The sequence below is a fragment of the Stegodyphus dumicola genome, chromosome 6, assembly GCF_044657685.1.
Source record: "Stegodyphus dumicola isolate Sdum_Otavi_A_Nest chromosome 6, ASM4465768v1".
NCBI classification, from domain to species: domain Eukaryota; kingdom Metazoa; phylum Arthropoda; class Arachnida; order Araneae; family Eresidae; genus Stegodyphus; species Stegodyphus dumicola.
This window is the reverse complement of record NC_140773.1, coordinates 194,736,205-194,761,732: the sequence shown is the minus strand read 5'-3', so window position 1 is coordinate 194,761,732 and position 25,528 is coordinate 194,736,205. Positions and strand designations below refer to the sequence as shown.

Genomic DNA, 25,528 nt, shown 5'->3' with positions numbered 1-25,528 from the left:
AGCAATTATAATCTAAAGGGTATCAAAATTTACAAAAAAAGAAGCTTAATATTTAGGAATTTCTTTCAACGTGCGCATGCGTAAAGCATACATTACGCATAGCCGAAATTAGAAAATTGCAACCAGAAAACTATTTGATTTGTATTCGTGATATTTATAATGATGAGGAATTTGATTTAAATCATAATAAATGTCATATCAAAGACGGAGTACATCGAGATGAAATACTACATTTAGTAAGGAATTATAAGCCGAATAAAATAAAAACATCTGCCCTGAAGATAACGATAGTGCTGACAGATCAACTTCCAGTTCAGTGGGCCCTAGGATGGCTTTAGGAACATGTTGATAAACTCCAGTTGATGTCTTGGCCTAATTTGCCAGCTATTAATCATAGTGATAAGAAGCATCAGCTTACAACTGCTTAATTACTTCCTTTTAATCTACGGAGCTGTGTGACTTCTGCTTGCAAATCTTGCATAATCTTTTCCCAGACACTTAAAAATGACCTTCCAGAATCCATGCCAGCAAAAAAAAAAAAAAAAAAAAAAAAATTACAGAAGTAGAATGTGGCATGTTTCGACAAAGTTATTTTAAGTAATTTTGATATAGCTTATCTAATTATTCTTTGCTTATATAATTACAGCTTATATTAGCTTAAGTACATAGATATATCTTATGTAAATATTCTTTGGAAGAAATTTCCCAAAATTTCAGTTTCGTTTGCTCTGCATCTCTTGCTGATTCACATAGTTTTATTTTTATACATCTTCAGCAGAATTGTTTGAACCAATTTATTAGGAATTAAAATGTAAATGTCTTTGGATATAAATTTTCTGCACTAGGGGTTCCAAACAAGGTTGACAAAACTTGAAAGGGGGTCAATGATAACCAAGGAGTTTGACAGCCAATTATGCACCAGCAGTTGAACAGTACAATCAAGATCCCACTTATTAATAAAATTAATTGTTTACTGATATAAAGCTATATTATATAGAAAGAAAGAAATCATATAAAATAAATATAAGGGGGAGAACAAACTAAAATTATGATGCAAAAAGAATTTATTACATTAGAGGGGAGGTTAAGCACATCTTATTCAAAACACATGAGTATGCTAAGTTTTGGAATTTAAAAGTCATCTGAGATAAATATCCCAAAATAACAGTCATTACTGAACAAACATCATTGATTTTCCCCCCTTTTTATCTAACAGAAGCAGGCCTTAGTCAAATCAATCAATAATTAACATTAATTGAAGAACGTAATTTAAGAATTATAAGCCAAATGTAAAAATAATTGCATCAAGACATTAACTGCAGTCATCACATTAATTAAATCTGAACTTTTGTGCAATATAAAATTCATGATTTTGTTTCTAAAAGCTTTAAATTTGTTAAATTTAAAATAAACTTAATAAACCAATCTTTTCTCTCAAAACTATTTTCATATTCTTAATCCACTTATCTTAACATGCATTTATACTTATTTTATAATTATGTAGTATAATATATACTGCTGAGAAAATTGTATGGGGAAATGCTAAAAACCATTCTTTTAAAGAGGATAAATCACCATTCTATGCACTGATTGTTCTTTTCCTAGGTCTTCAACAGAGCTGCTTGCATAGTTATTGGAAATTTTGTAATTAAACTGTCTTCAGATACGAGCAAATTCTCTATAAAATGATTCCCCCCCCCCCGCAGTTACAGAAGTCATTAAAGGTAAACTGAATATACATATGTTTTGTATCCTTTTCTTTAAAAAAATCATTTCATAGTCTTTACCCATAGGATTGGACAAAAAAGACAACTTGTGATATTTCATCAAAGTCAGGGAATTCTTGCACATATTTTTTTTACAAAAATCGGTACTCTTCTCCTATCAGAACCGGATTCAGAAGTATATGTATGTATTGTGTGTGGATATATATGTGTGTACACACACAGATATACACTGTTCGACACTCAAAATGCAACACCAAGAATGAGTGGTCAGAAATTTATGCAAATTTTAGAGTAGACGCATGTCACTGAGTTATGCAAATGATGTGAAATGCACAGCTATACGACGCACATGAAGTAACATATAAGGGAGGGAACATGCAGAATGGGTAATATTCGTGTCGTTATTTCTGTCAGACGAATTATCGAAAAAAGTTGGTTTTTGTCCCGGAGGACACAGAATGCCAGGCCGCCATCAACGAAGGCACTTCCAGCAGATAGACAATTTTACGAGAGGTGTGGTGATCAGACTGAGAAGGGCAGGTTGGTCCTTACGTTAAATCGCAGCTGATAACTATATGGATGCGAACACGGTGCATCGGCTATGGCGAACATGGTTGGAACAAATAAATGTGGGAAGAAGGAGGGGTGCAGCCAGAGTGACGTCAGAACGCATGAATCGGTGTATCCACCAACAAGCTGTGGCGGTCCCGTAAGTCACTTGTACCCCGATTCTGCAGCATGTGCAAGATACCCAGAATGTTCCCATGTCGACCAGAACCATTTCCTGTCGATTGGTTGAATGTGGGCTGCACTCACTGCGTCCGTTAAGAAGACTTCCTTTGAGCCCACAGCATAGATGCTAACGTTTAGAATGGTGCCGGACTGGAGTGATGCGGATGACAGAATGGCGAAACGTCGTGTTCTCAGATGAGTCACGTTTCTGTTTATTAAGTGACAGTCGCCGCATACGTGTGTGGCGTTGACGTGGAGACAGATCTAATCTGGCAGTAACTGTGGGATGCCCTACCATGAGACAACGTGTCATAAAGGTTTGGGATGCTATTGCCTACGATTCCAGGTCACCTCTAGTTCGTATTCAGGGCACCACGATGGCCCAACAATACTTGGATAATGTATTGTGGCCGGTGGCAATCCCCTACCTTCAGGGTCTGCCTAATGCAATTTTTCAACAGGATAACACCTGACGACACAGTGCTCGTAAGCCAACATGCTCTGTAAGGTATACAGATGCTTCCCTGGCCACCGTACTCTTCTGACCTGTCACCAATCGAACATGTGTGGGATGTGATTGGATGCCGTTTGCAGACTATGCCCCTGCCTTGTTCAGAAGACGATCTGTGGCAAATGGTTGAAAGGGAATGGAGAGCCATCCCTCAGGACACCTTCTGCACTCTTATTGACTCTATGCCTAGACGTGTTTCTTCGTGCATCGCTGTCTGTGGTGGTCCTATATCCTACTGAGCCGACGCCATTCTCGGTCTGTATTCTGACTACCACTTTGAAATAAAGATCACTTATTGCTGCTTGCTGTCTCTGTCTTTTTTCCAAATTTCATCACTTTCTGACCACTCCTTCTTGACCTTGCATTTTCAATGTCGAGCAGTGTATATACATGAACACATAGATACATTTCTGGACCTGACCTTGATAACAGTACTTCTAGCAGTGTTCTCACACTAATAATGACAAGTTGTGATTTAAATTATGTTTAATGCAACCTAACACTTAGCCCATAAGAAAGATAAGGTTCACTGGCAGAGGCAAAATCTGGATTTTCACATTTTAAGAATATGTTATAAATACAAAAAGCCATTAAGAACTGAGCAATGTTGTATGTTCCAATCACCAAAGTGTGAATGATGTAGTGATAAAATTATCAGCTCTTGAGAAAAATGTTTCTGTTTTACATATTACAAGAAAGCAGTATTTAAAAACTATTCCAGAAAAATAAATATATAAATGAATTAATAAAAATTAAAAGGAAGAAAAAGCTAATATTAGAAAAATTGGCTCTACTCTTATTTGCACCCTAAGATCACTAAATGTGGCGATATGTGTTCTGCGCTGGTTTTTGGCGCGATTCCGTGCTGTGGGATGATTTGGTGGACAATGCTGTTTGTATGGGAACTCTTTTAATGTTGAAACTTACAGACATGGTGGCAAGATTTCAGTCGCATATTTAACGTTGTGTGGAAAGTAAATTTAGTATTAAAAGGTACGATGTTGGAGTTGTTAACGAGTCTTTTGTTCCTGGGTGTGTTTATGTGGATAGAAGTGCATTTTTGGAATTTCTGTGGGAGTCAGGACTTTAAAAACAAAGTTTGGCCTGTCCGAAATGCAGAGCTGATATGAGAATTTGGACGAAGAATGGTGTTTCTGATACACTTGTGTGGGTTTGCAGTCAAATGGTTGCTGCTAAAGTATGTGGCTGTCAGGAGAGTTTAAGATTTTGATTGTGGTTTTTGTGTAGTAAGTTAACTTTGGAGGAAGTTTTTATTGTTACTTTCAAAATTTTGAATCACAGAAAGACATGCGATATAGCAAAATCGTGGCACTTTTGTTGACAGACGTGTGACTGGCAAAATTTTATTCATGTATGTATTATGGTAAATGCATTTTATTTTATTGTTTCTATTTTGTAGAATGTTATGTTCATTGTTTTTTTAGATGAATTTCTGTTGTTATTTGATTTGTTTGTAATTTATTTTAGTTTATTTTGTTGATTTGTGCCCAATGCCTAGATTGTGCAATTCATAGATATTTTTTTAAGTTTAAACAAAATGCTGTGTACATGGTATTCTTTGAAATTTATTGTTATGTTAATTTATTAATGTGAGGTGTGCATAGTTCGTACATTCTTTAAATAGTTTAGTTTGTATAAACAGAAATTAAATATAAAAGAAAAATACCTTACACTTTTTCAAATGGCAATACACTCGAATAAAAAAAGAAATAATGAATTCGTGAAAAAAGTTGAAAAGTGAAAAAATATATAACATAATTCTATAAAAATATCTAATGTTTTTAACTAGATATATCATGAATTAAATGCATTTTTATTTAACTGAATCAGACTCAAAAATAAAAAATATTACACAAACTGCATATATTTCATTATTCTGCCTAAATTGTGCAATTCATAGATATTTTTTTAAGTTACACCATATCGCTGTGTACATGGATTCTTGTCAAATACTTTTGGTTAGAAACTTTACATTTTTGCCATCTAAATTTTTTGTTTTTGTTTCGGATTTTTAGCTTAAATTGTGTGTTTAAAACATGGTTTTTGCATTTGCAAAAACTGCATTTTTGGAGACATTTTAGTCTTAAAGATCGAAATGTAGACAAAAAATTTAGATAGTAATATGGCACCGCGGAGTTTCTCGCCAAAAATGTTTGGTGAGAAATTTGGCGACCTGAGGGTGCATTTAAGAGTAGTTCCAAAAAATTAAATGAATGAAATTCTGCATAAAGATAAAATAGTATCAAAATGTATAGTTTTAAAATATACGAATATATGAATATATATATATAGAAAGTATATAAATACCAGTTTTAAATACTTATTATTTTATGAGTAATTGTCACTGCATAATAATGCTTTTGTATTAGTCATGGCAACAGATTTCAAAAGCCTGATTAAAACTCATTATCAGAGAAGTGAAACTTTAGTTTCAATTTAATGTGCTTTGAAATTTATTATTGCACCTGTAAATTTTTAATCAGATAAATGAGTAAGGCCTAGTATGTGTTCTGAAAATGGTATTACATATTTTTATTTGATATTTATAATGCAAACTATTTTGTGTAACACCAAAAGCATCATTTGTGCTATTTTAACATAAAAAGATTTCTTCATAAATAGAGAAATTTATCAATGGTTATTGTCGATGGATTAATATTTATATATATTTAAAGAATTGTGAAAAAAATTAACTATGTTTAATGGATATTCAATCTTAATAATTACTTTAAGCTTATGTTTTATGCACAGTATAGTTTAATATGGCATAGCTACATTACTAATTTAGATAAAAACACATTATTTCATGAGCTAAAATCGCAGCAGCCTTTTGATTTTGAAGGAAATCTTTATGAAATTGAAGGCTGAACATGACTCTCAAAACTAAAGATTAGTCAGCGAACCTAACTAGTCATAAGTCATAAGTCTTTCCTTTCAGTTTGAGCTGTGAGAAGCCGAGAAACCAGCCCTTTAGCCCTGGTGTATATCTCATTAGAAGTTTCTTTTACATGTGTATTTTTAATACAATTTAAAATTTTGCATTATTATTTTTGCACTAAAATGACATGCATACTTAATAATAATAATAATAATAAAAAGATTAAATCTGAAAGGTTTCAGATTTTAACATTTGCCCAAAAGGGCTCTTTCAAAGCTTAATATGACTATCAGCAGAGGTTATCAATAGTGATAGGCCAAGTGGACTAATGAAACATTTCATAGGATATTAGATGAATATGCCTTTACATTAGCATAGGAATGTTATACATCTTCTGTATATTCCAAAAGTGAAAATATATGCAATTCTATAAAATTATTTAATGTTTTTTATTAGATATATCATGAGCTAAATGCATTTTTATTTGAGTCAATCAGATTAAAAAGTAAAATAATAATAATAATAATTCAAAACTACACCTATTGCTTTTAAATAGTTTAGTTTGTATAAACAGAAATTAAATATAAAAGAAAAATATCTTACACTTTTTCAAATGGCAATACACTCGAATAAAAAAAGAAATAATGAATTCGTGAAAAAAGTTGAAAAGTGAAAAAATATATAACATAATTCTATAAAAATATCTAATGTTTTTAACTAGATATATCATGAATTAAATGCATTTTTATTTAACTGAATCAGACTCAAAAATAAAAAATATTACACAAACTGCATATATTTCCTTTAAATAGCTTAGTTTATTCGTCAATAACAAACAGATTAAATATGAAACATAAATATCTTACATTTGGTCGAATGGCAACAGATTTGAATGAAAAGTGAAAACAAGGCAAAATCACATTTCCAGACTAATGATGAAAATTCTTTTGAGAATTATGGTCCATTCAGACTAAAAATAAAATTAATTTATCTTCTCTTCAATTTTTCTCACATTTATGTGAATTTTATTCAATTCTTGTATCACATAAATAACTCAGCATTACCAAAAAAACTGCCTTTGCATATATGGAGATATGTGAAAAGTATAAGGGCTGACAAATGGCTCAAAATAGGAAACATCAATAGTTCACCCCAGGTTCTCTTCCTAGTGGCTACACAGGCTGGTTTCAAAGATTTTCATTCTTTTTTCCCTATGTAAATATGAGCCAGTTTCTCTTCGAAAATTTCCACAAACAGAATCGTCTGTTTTGCCTGAAACTTGCATGCTTTACCATAATTAAAAAATTTGGAACAAATGTGTGGATTTATTTCACACAATTCTTGCAGTTTTAAAATATAGCAAATATGAATATTGGCAATCTTTTTTCTTATTAAATGCATAAATAATAAAATATGTTATAAACATAATATTGATAAAGATAACAGAGGAGTATTTTGTATTAAAAAGATCTTTCATTATATTTTGTTCAAATAATTCATGGATTCAATCATTAATTCACAAGTTTAATTGTATTGTAAAAATACATTTAAAAGAGAATTTTATGAAATATATATTTTATCTTACTAACCTGTATTTCTCTCAGCAATTCTTCTTTTCGTCTCCTTATATCAGCTAAAAGCTGCTGTTCTTCTGGCGTTAGATCTATTAAGAAAATAATTGATCATATTTTTGACTCAATATGAAATTTTGAAAATGAATACAATTATTTAAATGAATTTTAAAATGTAAAATTTTTATTAAATATAAATTTATAAACCTTGATGTAATATTAATACCAGATTAATTAATCAAAGATTAATAGCAGTCTTAATGGACACTAGGAAAATTATCACTATGTATTTAAAATACAGAGTTATGTTTTTAAATATCTCAGAGTATGTATCATACACTTGATAGCTTTTACTAAGAAATATAAAGATTTTTTTTAAAAAGGTATCGTTTAAAGAAAAGATTACCAGTATCCGGTTGAACACCCATTAGCAAGCAAGCAAACGGAATGTTTACAGTGACCTCATCGGATGAAGTGGGGAAACCACGTCAATGCGTGTTTAAAGTATGAATATCTTGTGCACTAGTTATACCAGATGAATATGGCACAAATAAATTTATATGAATTACATCCGTTGAATAGCTCTGGTTTAGAAAAAAAACTGACTCAAAGTTTTCCGATGATTAATACTGTCTTTTAAATCTTTTGCTAAACGAGCGCTCTGTGCGCATAAGTAAACACCGCCACAGCTATACTCTTCCAGAGTAAAAGGGTTGCTTACAGGTCTGTGTTCGTATGTCTCGCCAAATAGGCGACCAAAATAAGCGAAAGCAAAATCTTTTTTCATTGTGCATTAGCAGTGTTTTGGTTTATGTATGATTTTGAATGTTTTTTCAGGATGGTTTTCTATTTTTTTCCCATGCTGATTAAAATCTTTCAAAAATCAGCACTGTTTTCATCGAAGCAAAATTCACATAAAATAAGGGATTTCTATTTATCCATCGCATTTCAAAGTTTTCATGCGTTCAAGTTTATACCAAAATTGTACCCAGAACTGAACAGCGCGTGCTCACAGAATGTCACAGAAAAATGCGTTGTCAAAAATTAAGGAAATTTTAATAAATGGAATAGAATTAAAAATAACATAAACAATTAATATTTATACAAATTAAACAAACAATTTCAGAAAATATGTTAACACCTGAAATAACAGATATCACAAAAGAATTTTTTGGAAGTCAAAAATATTTTCTCAGTGCCGTTACTGGTACATGTCAAAAAAAAAAAAAAATCATGAATACATAAATTTATTTCCTACAAAATCAACAGATATCTTTGTATACGTGACAAAGCAATTATTAATATAAAAAGGATCTAATGAAAAATAAATATAAAATTCGTGTAAAAAAAGAAGTTCAGAGGGACTCAGAACTTATAAAAAAAAAAAAAAAAAAAAAAAAAAAAAAAAAAAAAAGATGTATTCAAATTAATTAGCAGTCCCCCCATTAAAATTTATTTAAAACAAAAAAGAAATGCCTTCACTTTTTATCCTCAGTAATGAAAATAACAGTAAATAAATAACTATTTATTTATCTGTACGTTTTATTTATTTTATTGTGTATACTTTTCTCATCTGGATAAATTATCATATATCCCAAATAAATATTTTATTTGATGCTTAAAAAAATTAAGCAATTCCATACTATATCAAAGAACTCGGATCTTACTGATATCAATAAATTAAAACAAAACAAAGTATATTTCCGCTATTCCGTTTAAGTTGCACATAACATTTCGCTCCTAATGGAATCATACATATACACATATACATATTAAATTATGAGTTACATTTAAACTGTGTTTGATACACGAATGTATTGAATTTATTTTCTGTTTAAAACAGCATGAAACACAAGGTAATTCTACACTTTCTTCAAACACATTTTTTTTTTTTTTAGTCCAAAGGGATTTGAATCCCGAAGGACTATTAGTTTCGTTTTGGCATTTTGCGTCGGACGGATAAATGTCGGTTCACTTTTCAAACTGTTGCCATAAAATGTTAGAGTCCTGCATTATATTTGAAGAAATTAAATAATGAAAATCTGCGTAAATGTATGTATATTTCTCACATTGTCATAAAATAACGGTACATAGAGTCATCGAATTTTGAATAACGTAATCCTCCAACGAATATGAGCATGTGGAAGACCAAATTTGAAATTCGGAATTTGTTTTATTATCGATTTCATATTTTCTAAAATTTCAATGACTTTTCAGTAACAAACTCAATGATTTAAAAGCGAGCAATGGCAACGTTGTGCAGAAAAAACATTTTTATCTCCAGCGCGTGAGTTCTCTGTATCGGAAATTCTAAAGATATGCTCGTTTTAAAACTATTTTGCGATATTGCTGTTGCACTGGATCTTATGGTTTAAGTGCGAGGAACATGATATTTAATAAAGAAAGGTAACACACAAAATGTTAAAAAACGCCCCTTTGGACGTAATTTAAAATCTGAAACATTTCAGATTTTTTTTTTTTTTTTTTTTAAATCAAGAAAGCCTGTAACTCGCCAAACCAGAGAGTAAAGAAATAAGTTGCTAACCGCGAAAGAAGTGCTTCTCTATAGTAAAGGTTCCAGCTACTTCAACAAAAAGATGCGCAAGCACCAAATTTGATAAAAACAGCTGTAGAGGAAGAATTGAATAAGGAAGTAAGCTCAGTAAATGAGATTACATAAAAGAATTAAAATGCTTTTATTTTCACATGGAGGAAAAAAAAAAAAAAAAAAACCTACAACTGAAACGTACACATAGAAACATAACAGAATTTATTTTAAATATTAATTCATATATCATTAAGGTGCTACCAATCTTCTCAGAAACAATTAATAGTAAATAGGTTTCTCGATTTTATCGTAATTATTCTTTATATTTCGTATTCATTACGAAAGAATAAATGAAAGTATTATTATGTGCTAAAACCTAACTTGATGATATACTATTTCCATACTTTAAAATACAATGAAAACACTAAGAAAACCTCCCCAAGGATCGTGACGATGATTGCTTTGGAATTACTGTTCCATACCAACATTTATTTATGTTCTAAGAAATGAAAGTCACTCTCAGAAGTAATAGTAATGAGAAATTTCACTGAGTACATATTTGCTGTATTGCAATTCATTTCTTCAAGTTTTGAGGGTATTTTCATCTTTTGAGTACTTTTCAGAGCAAATTCCTTTAAGTTTTTTCTTCGGAAGTCATATTTAATCGGGATATATATTTTTCTTTCAATAAAGAATTATATTTTTATATATTTTAAGAAGTATCATGTGCTGCCTTTGGAACCTATGCCTAAACTGCCTCTCCTCTGAAAAAAAAAAAAAAAAAAAAAAAAAAAAAAAAAAGCATATACTAAAAAAATAGTGCTCATGTTAGTAGTAGAACTAGTACACAATAAAAGATTAAGTTATTCATGTAATGTTTAAATTATCCTTTTATTTTGAAAAGAATCCTATGCTGACTTCAGAGTGTAGTAAAGCCTAAATAAAATTCAAAAGAAGCAGAAGGAAAAAGTGTGAGCACATGAAATTATAAACTTATTTTTGAACATAATGGCTTTTGAAATTTTTAATAAAATTTGTCTCAGAATGTAAACTCTCTTATTCGATAAAAAATTAATTTTCTTAGATAAATTTCATCATTAATTATATATGCCGCAAAACATGTATTTTGAAATCATTTAAACAACGAAATCTTTCTAAAACAGCCATTCATAATCTGGACAATTTTGGTTTTTTCTGGTGGTAGTCATTTTACAATACATATTATAAGTGTTATCCGGGATGGTTAAATACTGGTTATTTTTAGAAGCCGATCCTAATTAAAAATAACCAGTATTTAACCATCCCGGATAACACTTATAATATGTATTGTAAAATACATATTAGAAGATGGTGACAGGAAGAAGTTTAATTCACCTGCAATCATGAAACTTTCGATAACAAAAACTTTTCGCGTATTTTCCCCTTAGGGTATAATTAAAACAACAACACACAAACAAAACAAAACCAAAAACCGCAGATATTTTCCTAAGATCGTGACTGAATTTTGGAATGCAACTCGTAAACCACAAAGTATTTTACAATATCTTAGATAGGTAACAATATCTTAGATAGGTAAGGATAGTAAGAAAACCAATAACTTCTTTTAAATAGATGATTAATTTTAATCATCATTTTAATGATCTTTTAAATAAGCGGTCCATTAATAATTTTTCAAAGTAAAATTTTTATGTTTCCTTTAGTTACGAACACTTTATTAGCAAAGGATTCATAAAATCAAAATTCTGAAGTTTTGGCAACAGGATTAACTTGTGATTGCTTGCAGCAGAATAATGGTCTTAATTTTTAGCTTATGTACGAAGGATATATGCAACGAACTGGTGGAAAACCTACCAAATAATAACTTCTCCCTTCGACGCAACACATTTTTACAAAAAGACTTTTTAATTTCCTGCATAGATAAGAAACAAATATCGAAACTGCATACCCAGGGATGACAAAAAAAAAAAAAAAAAAAAAAAAAAAAAAAAAAAGAGTCCCAGAGAAGGAAAAAAAAAGTTTTACAACAAATACAATCAATATAAAAAATATTGCAACTGCAACTTTGTTTGTATTTTTCCTTTTGTATTATTATTTAATTTTTGCAGAGCTTTTAAAGTATATTTGATATTTTTAATAATTAGTATAATGATATAAAGAACAGCTTTACATGTATACACCAAAAATAGAGTGAAACTTCCTTACAGTTTCAGATTATTTTTGTCTTCTGCACAGATAGTCACCAATATTTATGTTTGTTTACGTTCTAATAAATAATGGGTCACTTTCAGAGGTTACTGCAATAACACGTTTGGTTTTTCTTATATTGTACTAAGCAAAAGAATAATACAATAATTGGTCAAGTTCCAGACAAATATACATTGCGTGAAAGAGTTTTTCGAATTCATATTTTAAAAACCGTTGTTATATGGGAAACTAGTTCTTGCTTACGTTACACATGGAGAGAGATCACAGAACACTCATACAGATAGACTATTCTACTAGGAATCGAGTCCGGAACAAAGCTATTAATGTTCAGTCGGCCGCTGATTCAGCCTCATATTTTAGAAGCAAAGCATGATTTCAAGTTACACCCAGTCGTTTATATGGTCTCTCTTTTAAGACGCATATTCTTAAATTAGTTTCCGTGTGGAAAAGAGGCAATACACTATACATGCTCAGAATCCTCTAAAGTCATTTAAAAGATCTATAGCAGATTGGATCCCTTTTAACTGCAAAGTCAGGATACTATTTCGTATTCAAATGTCTAATAATTCAAATGTCGAAATTCGCAACACCGAAAAAAAGAATTGGAACTCTTCTGTCCTCGGGACCGGATTCAGAAATGTGTGTATGTATGTACGTGTGTATATGCGTGCACACACATACTTACATACATATATACATGCATACACACATGCGATAAAACTGCGGTTCGATGAGATGAATGATCAGTGGCGTTGTAGAGTCATCAGGATTTTTTTAGAGGCAGAAAAGATGAAAAATAGCAAAGGCCTTCGCCGGGATTCGAACCACGGACCTCTGGAATACCGGTCCAGCGTGCAGAACCACTACACCACGAAGGACACTAGGAAAGTGGGAGAAATACCTTATATAATCCCCTTTTTAAAGGGCGACTAGGGTTTTAGGGGACCTAGTCGCCAAATCCTGGGTGCGGAGAATTATCAGCCACAACCCTTTTAGTTCGAGTACCACTTGTAGAGTCATTTGGATTTTTTTTAGAGGCAGGAAAGATGAAAAAATAGCAAACGCCTTCGCCGGGAATCGAACCACGGACCTCTGGAATACCGCCCCCCCCAGCGTGCAAAATCACTACACCACGAAGGACACTAGGAAAGTGGGAGAAATACCTCATTGCGGAAATAAGGGTATGCAAGGAATGCAGTTGCATAGAGGACCGAAGGCTTAGGGGGGGCCCATGAATGTCCTGCTGAACTACATTTACATATTTAAACTTAAAATAAAAACTTAAAACACGTATAAAAATCATGTATCCGAGTAGTTTAGTGTACCAAAAAGTTTTCTTAAAAAAAGGGGGGGGGAACTTTACCATACTTATTTTCTACAAAAATTGTATGTTCAAATAGTTTTCTTTATGAAATTTATGATAAATAGCGAAAAAAAAACTTGGATTGGCGCAGATTTTATATAGAAACTCGAAATATACTTGCATGTAAAATTTACTGGATTTTATTTAATCTCCGCAAATCTAGACTTTCTTCCTCCCCTTTTTTTAAGCACAGTAAATTAATTGGGGGGGGGGCAGGAAAATTTTTTGCACAGGGTACCAAGAGTTCTAGCTACGCCATTATGAATGAGGCACAAGCTTGCATTAAAATTTTCTGCGAAACAGGTTTTTTCCCATGATTCACTGTGAACACAGAATAACAAACCCGTGTAGATTTCTTCATAATTAGAATTGGCCAAAAATGTAATTATTGCTCAATTTTGGATGCACTAATGTAGACCACTAAGATGTAGAAACGTAGAAATACTGATGGCGGAGATATTTGATGCTTAGAGCGTCCATCCATTTTTGAGAAGCAGTCGAGCCAGATTAAATTCCATGTTTATTTCAATTGACATTCTGTGGCCACAATTCATTTGGCACTCCAATCGTACCTATTTACAGAACATTTTGGATACTATAGCAATGGAAGCGAACATAGATGATAGCAGAAACGTCTTAACAGGATGAAAGCGTAAGCAAGAAGAGAGAGAATGTCGCAGCAGTAATGCAGAGGAAGAAGGGAGGGAGTCGAAACGTTTCAGTTCGAGTTAGTTTGGGTTTATAATTACTTTGATTGGGCAAGAGATAGCTGTATTAAGGGTTACGTAAGATCGCATGATTAATTTGAATGGCGCTATTTCTAAGCCAGAGAGATAAAGTTCCAAAATTAAATAAAATATAAAAGAGGTTCTAGCCAATTAAAATTAGAAGTTTGCTTTCATATTTTGTATCTTACATACATATATTTTTAAATCCGGTCCCGATAAAGTACCAAAGCATTTGTATACACACATTACTTATTCTTCGAAGCAAAGCATACAGAACGCTCCGATTCTCTTCAGTAGTTTTCTTCACCTTTTTTTTTTTTTTTTTTTCCCTGCAGGGGAAGAGGGAAATAATAAATTAGTAATTAATGTGAGTTTATCTACCTTTAAATAGTATTATTTTTAAGGAACTGAAAGCTCCTAACAGAGTTAGCATTTCTCCATTTGGTAGATGTCCCAAACAAAGGAAGAATATCACTGTCTTTTTTTTTTTTTTTAAATCTATTAGGACTAGTCATTTAAAATTCGAGATAACTTCAAGGTTGATTCAAATATAATAAGCTTATCCTATAAACTAATACATTTTACAAAGATTAATTTAAGATCTAATAAAGATCTTTCCCCTTTTTCTAAGAAATGTGTACGAATAACTTAGATAACGAGGGGGGACTAGCTGATAAGAAGTTTCAAAGCATGAAGATAAAAGTAAGAATTATGAATTATTAAATAAACATAAATTATGATTCAGTTTTAAAATATAAAACAGAGTAAATTAAGTAATTATTTTATATGAGATATAGGTTATAATATAATTGTAAACTACCAGACGCTCAGGTAGATATGTCCCACTTTTCAAGTATGCTCAAGAGTGTTTATTGGAATTTGGATACGGATTTTATCTCTATTGCCTACGCTTATCACACTAGTATTTATTTTTAACTCAGATGTTCAATTTTTTTATGGCGACAATTGGTAATCATTCATAAATCAGAAGTTTCTTCACGCATTAAATGTTTTTGAAAAAACATGAGAATAGTTGTTTATATATGTTTACAACAGTTTGTTCATTCCTGGAAATACAGATTACGACCACAGATTATTTTTCAAAAATATCTAAGCTTAGATTCTAGATATTTATTATTATGTACACAAAGGAAGATGCTTTTATCTTTTTATTAGGCCTATAGATCATTTCATTTTGAACGCAAACGAGAAAATAATTCATACACTAACAAATATATTAAATTTTGAAATTCATAAAACTTTATATGTTGTGTTTCAGATTTTCTAAATTTTTAGTCAGTTTTTTGAAATATAAAAATAAATCTTAACACACACACAAAATAAATAAATAAAATAAAATTACTACTCTAAAAAAACTACCAGTAAAGAAATTTTGCGTTGCTCATAATATCGCTAAGTGGCAAGTGATTAAATATATAAAACATATCTTGTTATATGGTTTAGCACAGCTCATAAAACAAACCGATATTCTCTCTCTTTACGCAAAGCACTAAACTGAATACCATCTATCGACTTCCAGCGTTAGTTTAGTATAAGGATTTTCTCAAGGAATTAGTTTTGCACTCATAATACACGGGCGAAAAAATGCCAAACATGCCACAGTTAATCCATTTCGCCAAAAATTGAATTCCGGATAAAACCGAACTCCCGATAAACTCGACTAATTTAAGGAATGTAAAAGAAAAGTACAATACCTGGTATCCATTTTCCCAAATTTAAATTTGGTAAGCGCCAGCTTGTCATTATGTATGTACGTTACATTTTTGTATGATTTTTAGACTTAGCTTCTAAAGTATTTATCTTTCAAATATAATAAAAGACCTCAATTATTTATACAAAAAATACGTTGCAACTGCCTGATATAAAATGCTCTTATATTTCATGTTGCCAATTGGCGAAGCGTAAAATATTTAATTTTTCTCTCAAATTTAAATCTGTCTTATTGATTAACTAGCTAAGCCATTTAGAAGCAATAAAAGCAGTTCTTCATCCATTTTATTATTAATTATTAGCATATCGATTCATTAAAAGCATTATATTTTTCCCCTTTTTATTTCCTTGTGTTGAGTAAAAAGGAAGTATTGTAATCGAGAAAAATTTCGGGTATCGTATTTCAACGAAAATATCCATTTTGACTGCTATCGAATGCAATTTAGCGATTTTTTTGCGTGACACCTGTACGTAAGGACAGAATAAAGGACTCCTTTTCCCCCAAAGAAATTATAAAACTCTTTTAAAATAAATTCTGAAGAGTTTTTTTTCGTGGCGTCTGTACATACGTACGTACGTATCTCGCATAACTCAAAAACGAGTAGCTTCAGAACGTTGAAATTTTGTATATAGGACTGCTATAACATTTAGATGTGCACCTCCCCTTTTGGTTGTAATCGGCCGCACCAAAAGTATATGTATATATATATATATCCACTCTATTACTCGGCTCAGTTTCTTTATTCTTATATGCTTGTAAATTGTGCATGTTTTGCTTTAAAAATGATTGAATTATGTTGTTCTGGTTAAGATTTTTATGCCTTTTGTTAACCTGCATGCAATAATTGTGGAATTATCAACATTTTAAAAGTTTTTTAAATGCGGATAAGCCTAATTTCTGATTATCATGGCAGTCATGTTTGTTTACATTTGAAACTTAGCAGAATAATAGATTTGTTGCCAATCTAGAGAAACTAAGTTTCGCAACAACAAAGTAACGTCTTCTTTTATAATTGCAAATTAAATTAAGCTTAATTCATTCTGGAATTAAGATTTAAATTACTATACTGTTTTGGCGTAGAAACTGTAATTTTATTTGTAAAAATTGTTTTTTTAAATTACTTTAACTGTATTTGGTGTTTTAAGTTTTTCTATAGCTTTCAAATTTTAATGAAAATATTTTGAATTATGTATTTTTGCCTTGCCACGAAGTGAGAGCTGAATTAATTAGTAGCGCATGCGCATTAGGTAAGCGGCGTTGAATCGTCTGCAAAAAAGTGTTTCTTTTTATTTGTTTAGTTTCTTTTATACATCGTTTTAAATTTATTGTAGTATTTGAATAGAACTTGTGGTAATTCTTCAGATGATATAATTTTTGTGCACTCTGAGTTATAAAATGAATATTAATGCTGTTAAGTGAACGTAGCGCCGAAAGGTGGCTATGGTAAATAAATATAGTGAACTTGCATTTATTCTATTACCGACGAAGTAATTCTGCTAAGTTTTGCGCTATCGACGAAGTAGATTTAATTCAAAATTGGTTAACTGTTATTTCAATATGTTTAAATGAAATGCAGAAAAAGTGCGCATAATTTAATATTCCATACAAGGAAAAGGAAGTCATGTAGTGTACACATCAGATTTTTTATATAATTACTTTAGCCGCGTCAATGGCTCGGAATTAAAAAAATAAAGCGGTGTAAATATTATCTCAGCAATGGAAATCTAGAAAGGAATAATATTTAAAGCACATAATACTGTATTCGTACTTTACGCTGTTTAAATATTTGACCTGTCAGAATTACTTATTCCCTGCAGTCATTGGCCTGGAGATGATCATTCACGATTGCATATTTAAAGTAAATCATCAAAATTACCATCAATGGCTGCCAGACAATGGTTACCATCAATGGTTACTGTTAATGGCTACTACGAACGGTTACCATCAATGGCTGCCTTGTGACAGACAAGAATATACTCTGTCTGCCAATTTGAACAGGAACAAATGTACACAACACTTTTCCATTGTATTGTCAAGCCAAATTTATCGAAAGCACAGCAGCAATGAGGTAAAACCATTATCCAGAGCAAGGCCATTAAGAAACTGAAACTTACAATAGCAGAAAAATGTGCTGAATGATAAAAGAACGTTGCATCACCTTTAAAATCAGAAAAGAGCTTTTGAAAAATAATGTCCGGAAGTGGGAAACGCCAAGCAACAACTTTCAGGAAAAGCTATTTCCCGCCTCCCGTTCTTTGATTATACAGAACGATAATAAAAAAAAAGTCACCGACCTTGACAGACGGAATTATCACCCTTTCTTTGCACTACTAGAAAAACTAAAAGCAGAGCCTAAAATTAAAAGATCCAAATTTATTTATTCTCAACAGCCGGACAAAGGTGAGACATCAAATTAACCATTGCCATTTAAATTTTTTTAAAGAAAAGAATGTTATCTTTCAACTTTAGAATAAAAAGACATCGGTTACTGAAAAATTTGGCATCACGTGAAAAACTGTTGCAGTGTGATGGCATTTTGAGACAAATAAATTTTTAAAAAATGTGTAAAGACATTAGCAAAATAGACATTTCTCGAAGCAGGAGAGATGAAAAATGTGCAATGCCCTCGCCGGGACTCAAACCTGGACTTCTCGAATACCCGCCAAGTATGCTACGCTACCGTTACACCATGAATGCACGCTGGAAGGAAGGAGAAAAGACTCCTTTTTTAAAGAGCGACTGGGGACTAGGAAACCCAATCACCAAATCCGAAGTGGTGGCGAATTATTGTCCACCACCTTTTAGTTCGGACGCCCCGTTTTTTGTCGTTAGGTATTTTGAAACAGAAGACATGAAAAATGAGCAATGCGCTCACCGGGACTCGAATCTGGACTTCTCGAATACGCGTTACACCACGACAGCATGCTGGAAGGAGGTAGAAAATACCTTACAAATGTACAAATCAGCCATGGAAATTTAAAAATTCATTTTAGAAAAAAAAAAAAATAAATATGATTCTTAACTTTAGAACCGAAAGACAACGGTTATTGAAGAATTTGTATCAAATGATAAATTGTTGCAGTAGGATAGCATTTTGAGGTGAATAAATTAAAAAAGGTAATGGACATTATCTGCATGGAATTTAATACAGCAAGAAGTAGAATAAAACCACGCAATCCAAAAGTGTAACAACCTATAAAGCTGTACGATGACTAGATAGATTAGGGTTCTTTTTACAGGAAACGAGAGAAAATATTTTTGTAAGTATGCTTGGGAAATGTTAAGATTTAGCTTTAGAGATAAGTACAGCAACAGAATTTGGTCAGAAACGAAAAAGAAAATTACTGAACCAAATTATCAAGAATCAACTGATAAGAAAATTAATTTTTCTGAAAAATAATTTTTTTCCTAGTAGAAATTAAAGAAATGTTAAATATTTTTATTTCGCTGTTACATATTAGATGCTTGAAACGGAGATATGAGAAAGTAAATGAAATAAATCTGTTCCTATTTTCAGTTTCTAACCGGAAAAAATTAATGCACCAGACTTAAGTAATTTGAAAGCAATGACTTAAATATCCGAATTAATTAATGACGCAGAATTGCAGTCAGAAATATCTAGCTTTAAAAGCCTATTTCAACAATTCCAGACACTTTAGCATTCACCAACATATATTTTAAAATAATAATTTACGATTATAGCTTAGTTTAAGCGTGTCCGAATTTAAAAACACCTTGACAAATTATCTGGATGTTTAAAACATAGTCATTTACTGTTGCTAGAGGCGAAAAAACGATTTGGCAAACTTAAAATAATATAAAATATATAAGATCTTCATTTAGCCAATAAATTTTTCAAATGTGGTCAAAACATAAATTAAGTGATCAAACAGGTTTTTAAAAAATTGCTACCCTTTGCTCCATTAAAAAGAAAACAAATGTAATTAAAATGCTTGAAAAATTAGTGTAATACTTTTTCATTAGTTAACATCATTATTGATATTATTCAACGTTAGATGCCATTTATTAGAAAACTGCAATTCATTATATGTGTCATTTTTTTAATAATATAAAACTATGTTTAAATATTTATTTTGAGAGTTATGATATTAATATTTGAAATAATTCTTCATCTTTAATGAGCATAAAAGTGATAGATACAGTACAGATTTCTTCTGTTCTCTTTTACTTATTTTTATTATTATTAGCCAAAATGGGCTATTAGACTCGAAACGGGATTCTGCGCTGAATCACTATAAACGGCATATCACTTTTCAAATTGTTGCTACGAAATATTATCGCCGTGTAATATATTTAAAGAAATTAAGTAATGGAGAATCTGCATGAATGTATGTATCTTTCTCGCACTGTGAAAAAAACGACGGTACCTAAAACCATGAATTTTGAAAAACGTAGTACTCTTCGAACATGTGCACCTGGAAGCCCGAATATTGAATTGGTTTTATTACCTGTTTCCTGTTTTGTAAAATTTTAATGAATTTTTGATTAAAAATCTCAGGGATTTGAAGGCGAGCAGTGGCAACACTGTACATAGTAAAGCATTTTTATCTCCACCGCGCGAGACTGTTTATGGAAAATTTTAAGGATATGCTGCTTTTAAATATCTCGTGGTTTTACTGTTGAATTGAATTTTATGTGGTGTAAGTGCGAAGATGGTGATATTTGATAAACAAAGTTAACAAACATACAAAATGCTAATAATAAAAAGCATTTTTTTTTTGCCATCTTACTAAAGACTGAACACTGATCTTATGAACTAAGAAAAGAGTGAAAAAATATAAAAATGCAGGCCCACACGTAACACTGCGTCGTAAATTCTAAATTATGTTTAAAATTGTGTGATTTTCTTGTTGAATTGTATATGGCGTAAATGTGAAGAAAATGATGGTTAATAGTGGAGTTAAAAGTGAATAAATGGATTAACAGGAGTGGAGTGCAGCTGAAGACTAAGTAGACTGCGAGCTCGGCGAGAGCGTAAAAACTTTAGCAAATCCTTTTGGGGACTAAAATCTGAAATCTTTCAATTCATTTATGGTTCATTTATTTATTAATTGCCACCGAATGGCCAGGCACCTTGCACTACATACAAGGGCACGCATTTACCTTTTTACCTCAGGTGAAAAAATATGTAGTTATGGTTCTGCTTTTCTCAGTTGTTCAGTTTCATGAAGAACGAACGACACAGGAAAATAATGGAATAAAAATCAGCGAAACGTAACGGTGCTTTGGAACTGTATGTAATCGAACGTTCGCAAGTAAAAGCCGTGCAAAGCATTTTAAATACGCAAATTTAGAACAAGGCCAATTAACTATTGTTCTAAATTTGTGTATTTTTCGCTTTTGCCAATTAACGAGAATACAGTGACTGACAAATATATCTGGAAAGAATTAGAATATAATGTAAATGTTTCATTAATTAATTTAATGACACACTACGAAAGAGAAGAAAAGCCAAACGTGATTTTTGATTTTCTGCACATAGCGATTTAAACATGTATGTACGTGATTACTTTATAACTTCAACCATTTATATCCAATCTAGATGGACTTTTAATTAGCTGCTTTTCACGTTCCAATGAAAAACGTAAAATGCTTAATTTGAAAATCTATTAATTAAGGTAACTTAAAATTCTGAATGAATAAAAGTGAGTGTGACTCAAGCACATAACTGCAAGCTGATAAGATCAACTGGAAATTTCCCATGCAGATAGTCAGCGGATTAAAAAGGAACACAAGACATCACATAAACGTCTCGAATTTTACTCGTATTTAATACAGCAGTCTAAAAAAATGGTAAAGGAGTGAATAAACAGTCTAAAAAACGGTAAACGAGTGACGAAAAAGGAGTGAAGTACCGTTTATACCATGCTTTATCTCTATTCCAACTCTTTTTTGTAAAGCACTTTTTATATATTTCTTATTTATACAGCGTTATTCTCTATTCTCGTTCATTCCTATTTCAGTTAATAATAAACAATTCCATTTATATGAAAAATAACTTAATCATGGAATTTTTAATTCGAAACTCAAACTTTCCCGAACTCCGCCCCCTTCCAATAGTACTGGACATTGAACACTGGGCTGCGAGAGGGGGGAGGAAGGCATGGGGTATCTACAGCTGGACTGGAGTTCAAATCAGGCTGGTGGATGGAATGCACATAAAAGAATCTGCCAGCCACACAGGTTTGTTAATGGAAAACGTTTTATTCCTGTGTCATTTGATAAACATGTTTTAACTGTGTAGAGACATTAGGATTTTTTGAAGGGACATGAAGAATGAGCAATGCTGTCGCTAGAACTTCGACCCTGGACCTCTCGAATACGCACCGAGTGTGCTAAACGTTACACCACGAAGGCATGCAGAAAAGGGGGAAAAAGCATCTTACGTACTCCCCCTTTTTAAAGGGCGGCTGGGGATTAGGGAACCTAATTGCCAAATCCTGGTGGTGAAGAATGATCATCCACTACCTTTTTTAGTTCGGGCACCACTGTAGAGACTTTAGGATTTTTTGAAGGAGACACGAAAAATAAGCAATACTCTCGCCGGGACTCGAATACGCGCTGAGTGTGCTAACCGTTACACCACGAAGGCAAGCAAAAAGGAGGGAGAAAATACCTTACATTTGCTCTGTTGTTTTTCATTTGTTCAAGGCTCAAAATCAAATAGCACATCAGATGACACCTGGAAGATAATTTCTAGAGGAAAAATAAAAGTTCACGTGAAAAGATATTTATTTAAGATGAGTAACAGAAATAAACTTATCATTCTCATTTTTATATAACATAATTTGAATTTTTATGATTATGAGCAAAAGTATAGTAACAGTATAAGTGTAGCATCCGAATTCTGTAGCTAAAATACGCAAATCACATTTATAAATTTAAATGTAAGTTATACGTCTTTCTAATGTATGCGTCTTTTCTGAGCGGTCCGTATAAACGAAAGTTTATTAAAATACGCAAATTACATTCATAAACTGAAATTTCCTCTCGTAAGACTACTTCTCAATAATTGGTGGAAAATTTACATCTCCGGTGTCTCTCCGCTTTTCGCTAATGATGAATGAATTCGAATCATAATCAAAAATGACTTCATAGTTTTGTAAGTGATAATAAAACTAAGCGAGCTTCAAGCTGCCACACTCACCCGTGTTAACTTCGGCTGTTGCAAACAAAAACAAAATAGCTTCATACGTAATTTTGACTCTCGTAACCATCACTCATCGATAGCATTATCTTTGAAAATTTGTGTGTGTGTCTGCGGAAAGGGGGCACCTTTCACTGCTGCCAGATTAGTTTCAAATTGTGTTTGCAACGATATAAAGCCAAAGCCTATTTCCGTGTATTATAAATTCGCTTTTAAATTTAATTTCCGGTAAGCGTCACACCATGATAATTAATGAACAGTTGTTTTGAATTCAGCGAAGTATACAGTAAAACTTCGGTCTTTCAACAGACTGCTCATTTTTTAACGTTTTGTGTGTTGCTTTCATTTATTAAATATCATGTTCTTCGCACTTAAATCATAATATTCAATTCAACAGCAATATCGCAAAATATTTAAAAGAGCAGCATAGATTTGGAATTTCCGATACACAGTCTCCCGCGCTGGAGATAAAAATGTTTTTTTTCTCCCTCCCGTACAGTGTTGCCATTGCTCGCTTTGAAATCATTTCCTTAATCAAAAACTCATAAATGCTTTACCAAATATGAAATAGATAATAAAACAAATTCCAAATTTGGGCTTCTAGTTCCCCATATTCGGGTGGAGACGTACGTTATTCAAAATTTGAACGCTCTAGGTACCGTTATTTTATCACAGTGCAAGAAACATACACACATTTATGCAGCTTCTTCATTATTTAAATTCTTTAAATATAATACAGGGCTCTAATATTTGGTGGCAACAAAAAAGTGATTCGCCGTTTATAGTGAATCAACGCAAAATGCCAAAACGAAATCAACAGCCCTTCTGGGCAAATTTTGGGCTAAAAAAGACATATACATAGAAAGATAACTTAAATTACAATTTACTAATTTGATTTGCGTATTTTAAGTCAAAATCCATTTATACTTCTTTTAAGTCAAATGAATAAATATAGTGAAACCTTTTTAAGACGAATTTTGGATCCCTGGCACTTTAGAAAACAAATGACTATCGGTGATGTTCAGTACAATCATTTAATCATGTTCTCAGAAGTGTTAGTCACTTACAGAAGTGTGGTGTGGTGTATTTAATTATGGCAAAGCACACTAGGGCTATCTGCCTAAGGGTATGGATGCCTTCGTGGAGGACTTTCTAAGGGAAACTGGCCTCGTATACACGTTACACATGGGGAAAACCACGAAAACGCCCATGCAGCCAGCCCGTTCGCGGGATTCGAACCTCGGATCGAACTACCAGTGTTCAGCGACTTTACCGCTCGGCCGCTGGTGGGCCCACTTACAGAAGTGGTCGTCTAAGAAAGATTATGTAACTAAACAGTTTCGGACCTTATAGCAATTCCATGCTTTCAGTTTTCAAGTTCGTAGTAAAATATTAAGATATCAACGTAGAATACAATAGTAAGTAAAATGAAATTCAATTGCTGTTTTCTGAAGACGTAAAATTTACTCTAATATTCTTCTGGGAAAATGACAATCAATGTCAAATAGTTTTCGTTGTTTATAAACTGTCCACATAGAATTAATAATACACGAAGTTGTTGGTTTTACTATGCCACTGCCCAATTTTAATTTAATCTAAAATAATTCTCATTCATTGAAAACGGGCCCACCAGCTGCCGAGCGGCAAAATCACTGAATACTGGTAGTTCGGTCCGAGGTTTGAATCACGCGAACGGGCTTGGCTGCATGGACGTTTTCGTAGGTTTCCCCGTGTGTAACGTGTATACGGGCCAGTTTTCCTTAGAAAGTCCTCTACAAAGTCACCCCTTTCCTTAGGCAGATAGCCTTCAAGGCTTTGCCATAATCACATAAACCAAACCATTCATTGAAACATTAATTATTATTTACTCTTCGTGTGAAAAGTTGGTTTAAATAAACATTAATACCCATTTCCATTCAACTAATTATCATTTTCAAATAAATGTCACAAATTCTGAATTATTTGTTTATTTTTCGAATGTACCACGCAAGCTGCATCAACAGGCTTTGGAGGGGGCAGCGAGATCAGAATAGTTAAAAAGCTTTTCAACAGAATTTCAGCCTGATGAACACTTCATCCTTGATGCAATCGTCCGATACCGAAATCCTAAAAATGCTCGCAATAATACACCCTCAAAAATTAGCAAAATACATTTTAGATGCTCAAAAAAGGAAATACTCCGTAGTAATTTTCCCAAAACAGAGAAGTTAGTTTAAAAATTGAGAAAAGGTTGCAATGAGTATAAATCATTATTAACATCAGCGACAAAAGCAGTCAAAATAACACAGGTCTTCTTTCCATTATCATGGATTAAAAATTCAGCTAAATTCAGTTGAAAGTGAAT

The 25,528-nt window shown here is 32.1% G+C and overlaps 1 protein-coding gene across 5 annotated transcripts in view; it reads right to left on the bottom strand.

Annotated features, from left to right (window-relative positions):
• Positions 1-25,528, bottom strand: part of step (cytohesin steppke) — a 151,200-nt gene that overhangs the window by 22,930 nt on the left and 102,742 nt on the right. For 4 of the 5 annotated variants that reach the window (XM_035366749.2, XM_035366758.2, XM_035366732.2 and 1 more), the window contains exon 2: positions 7,459-7,532. In XM_035366749.2, coding sequence (XP_035222640.1) covers positions 7,459-7,532 — 74 coding nt within the window. Of the gene's footprint in view, positions 1-7,458; positions 7,533-7,846; positions 8,140-25,528 lie in introns of those variants that run through there. The other variant, XM_035366765.2, reaches the window with a different exon arrangement.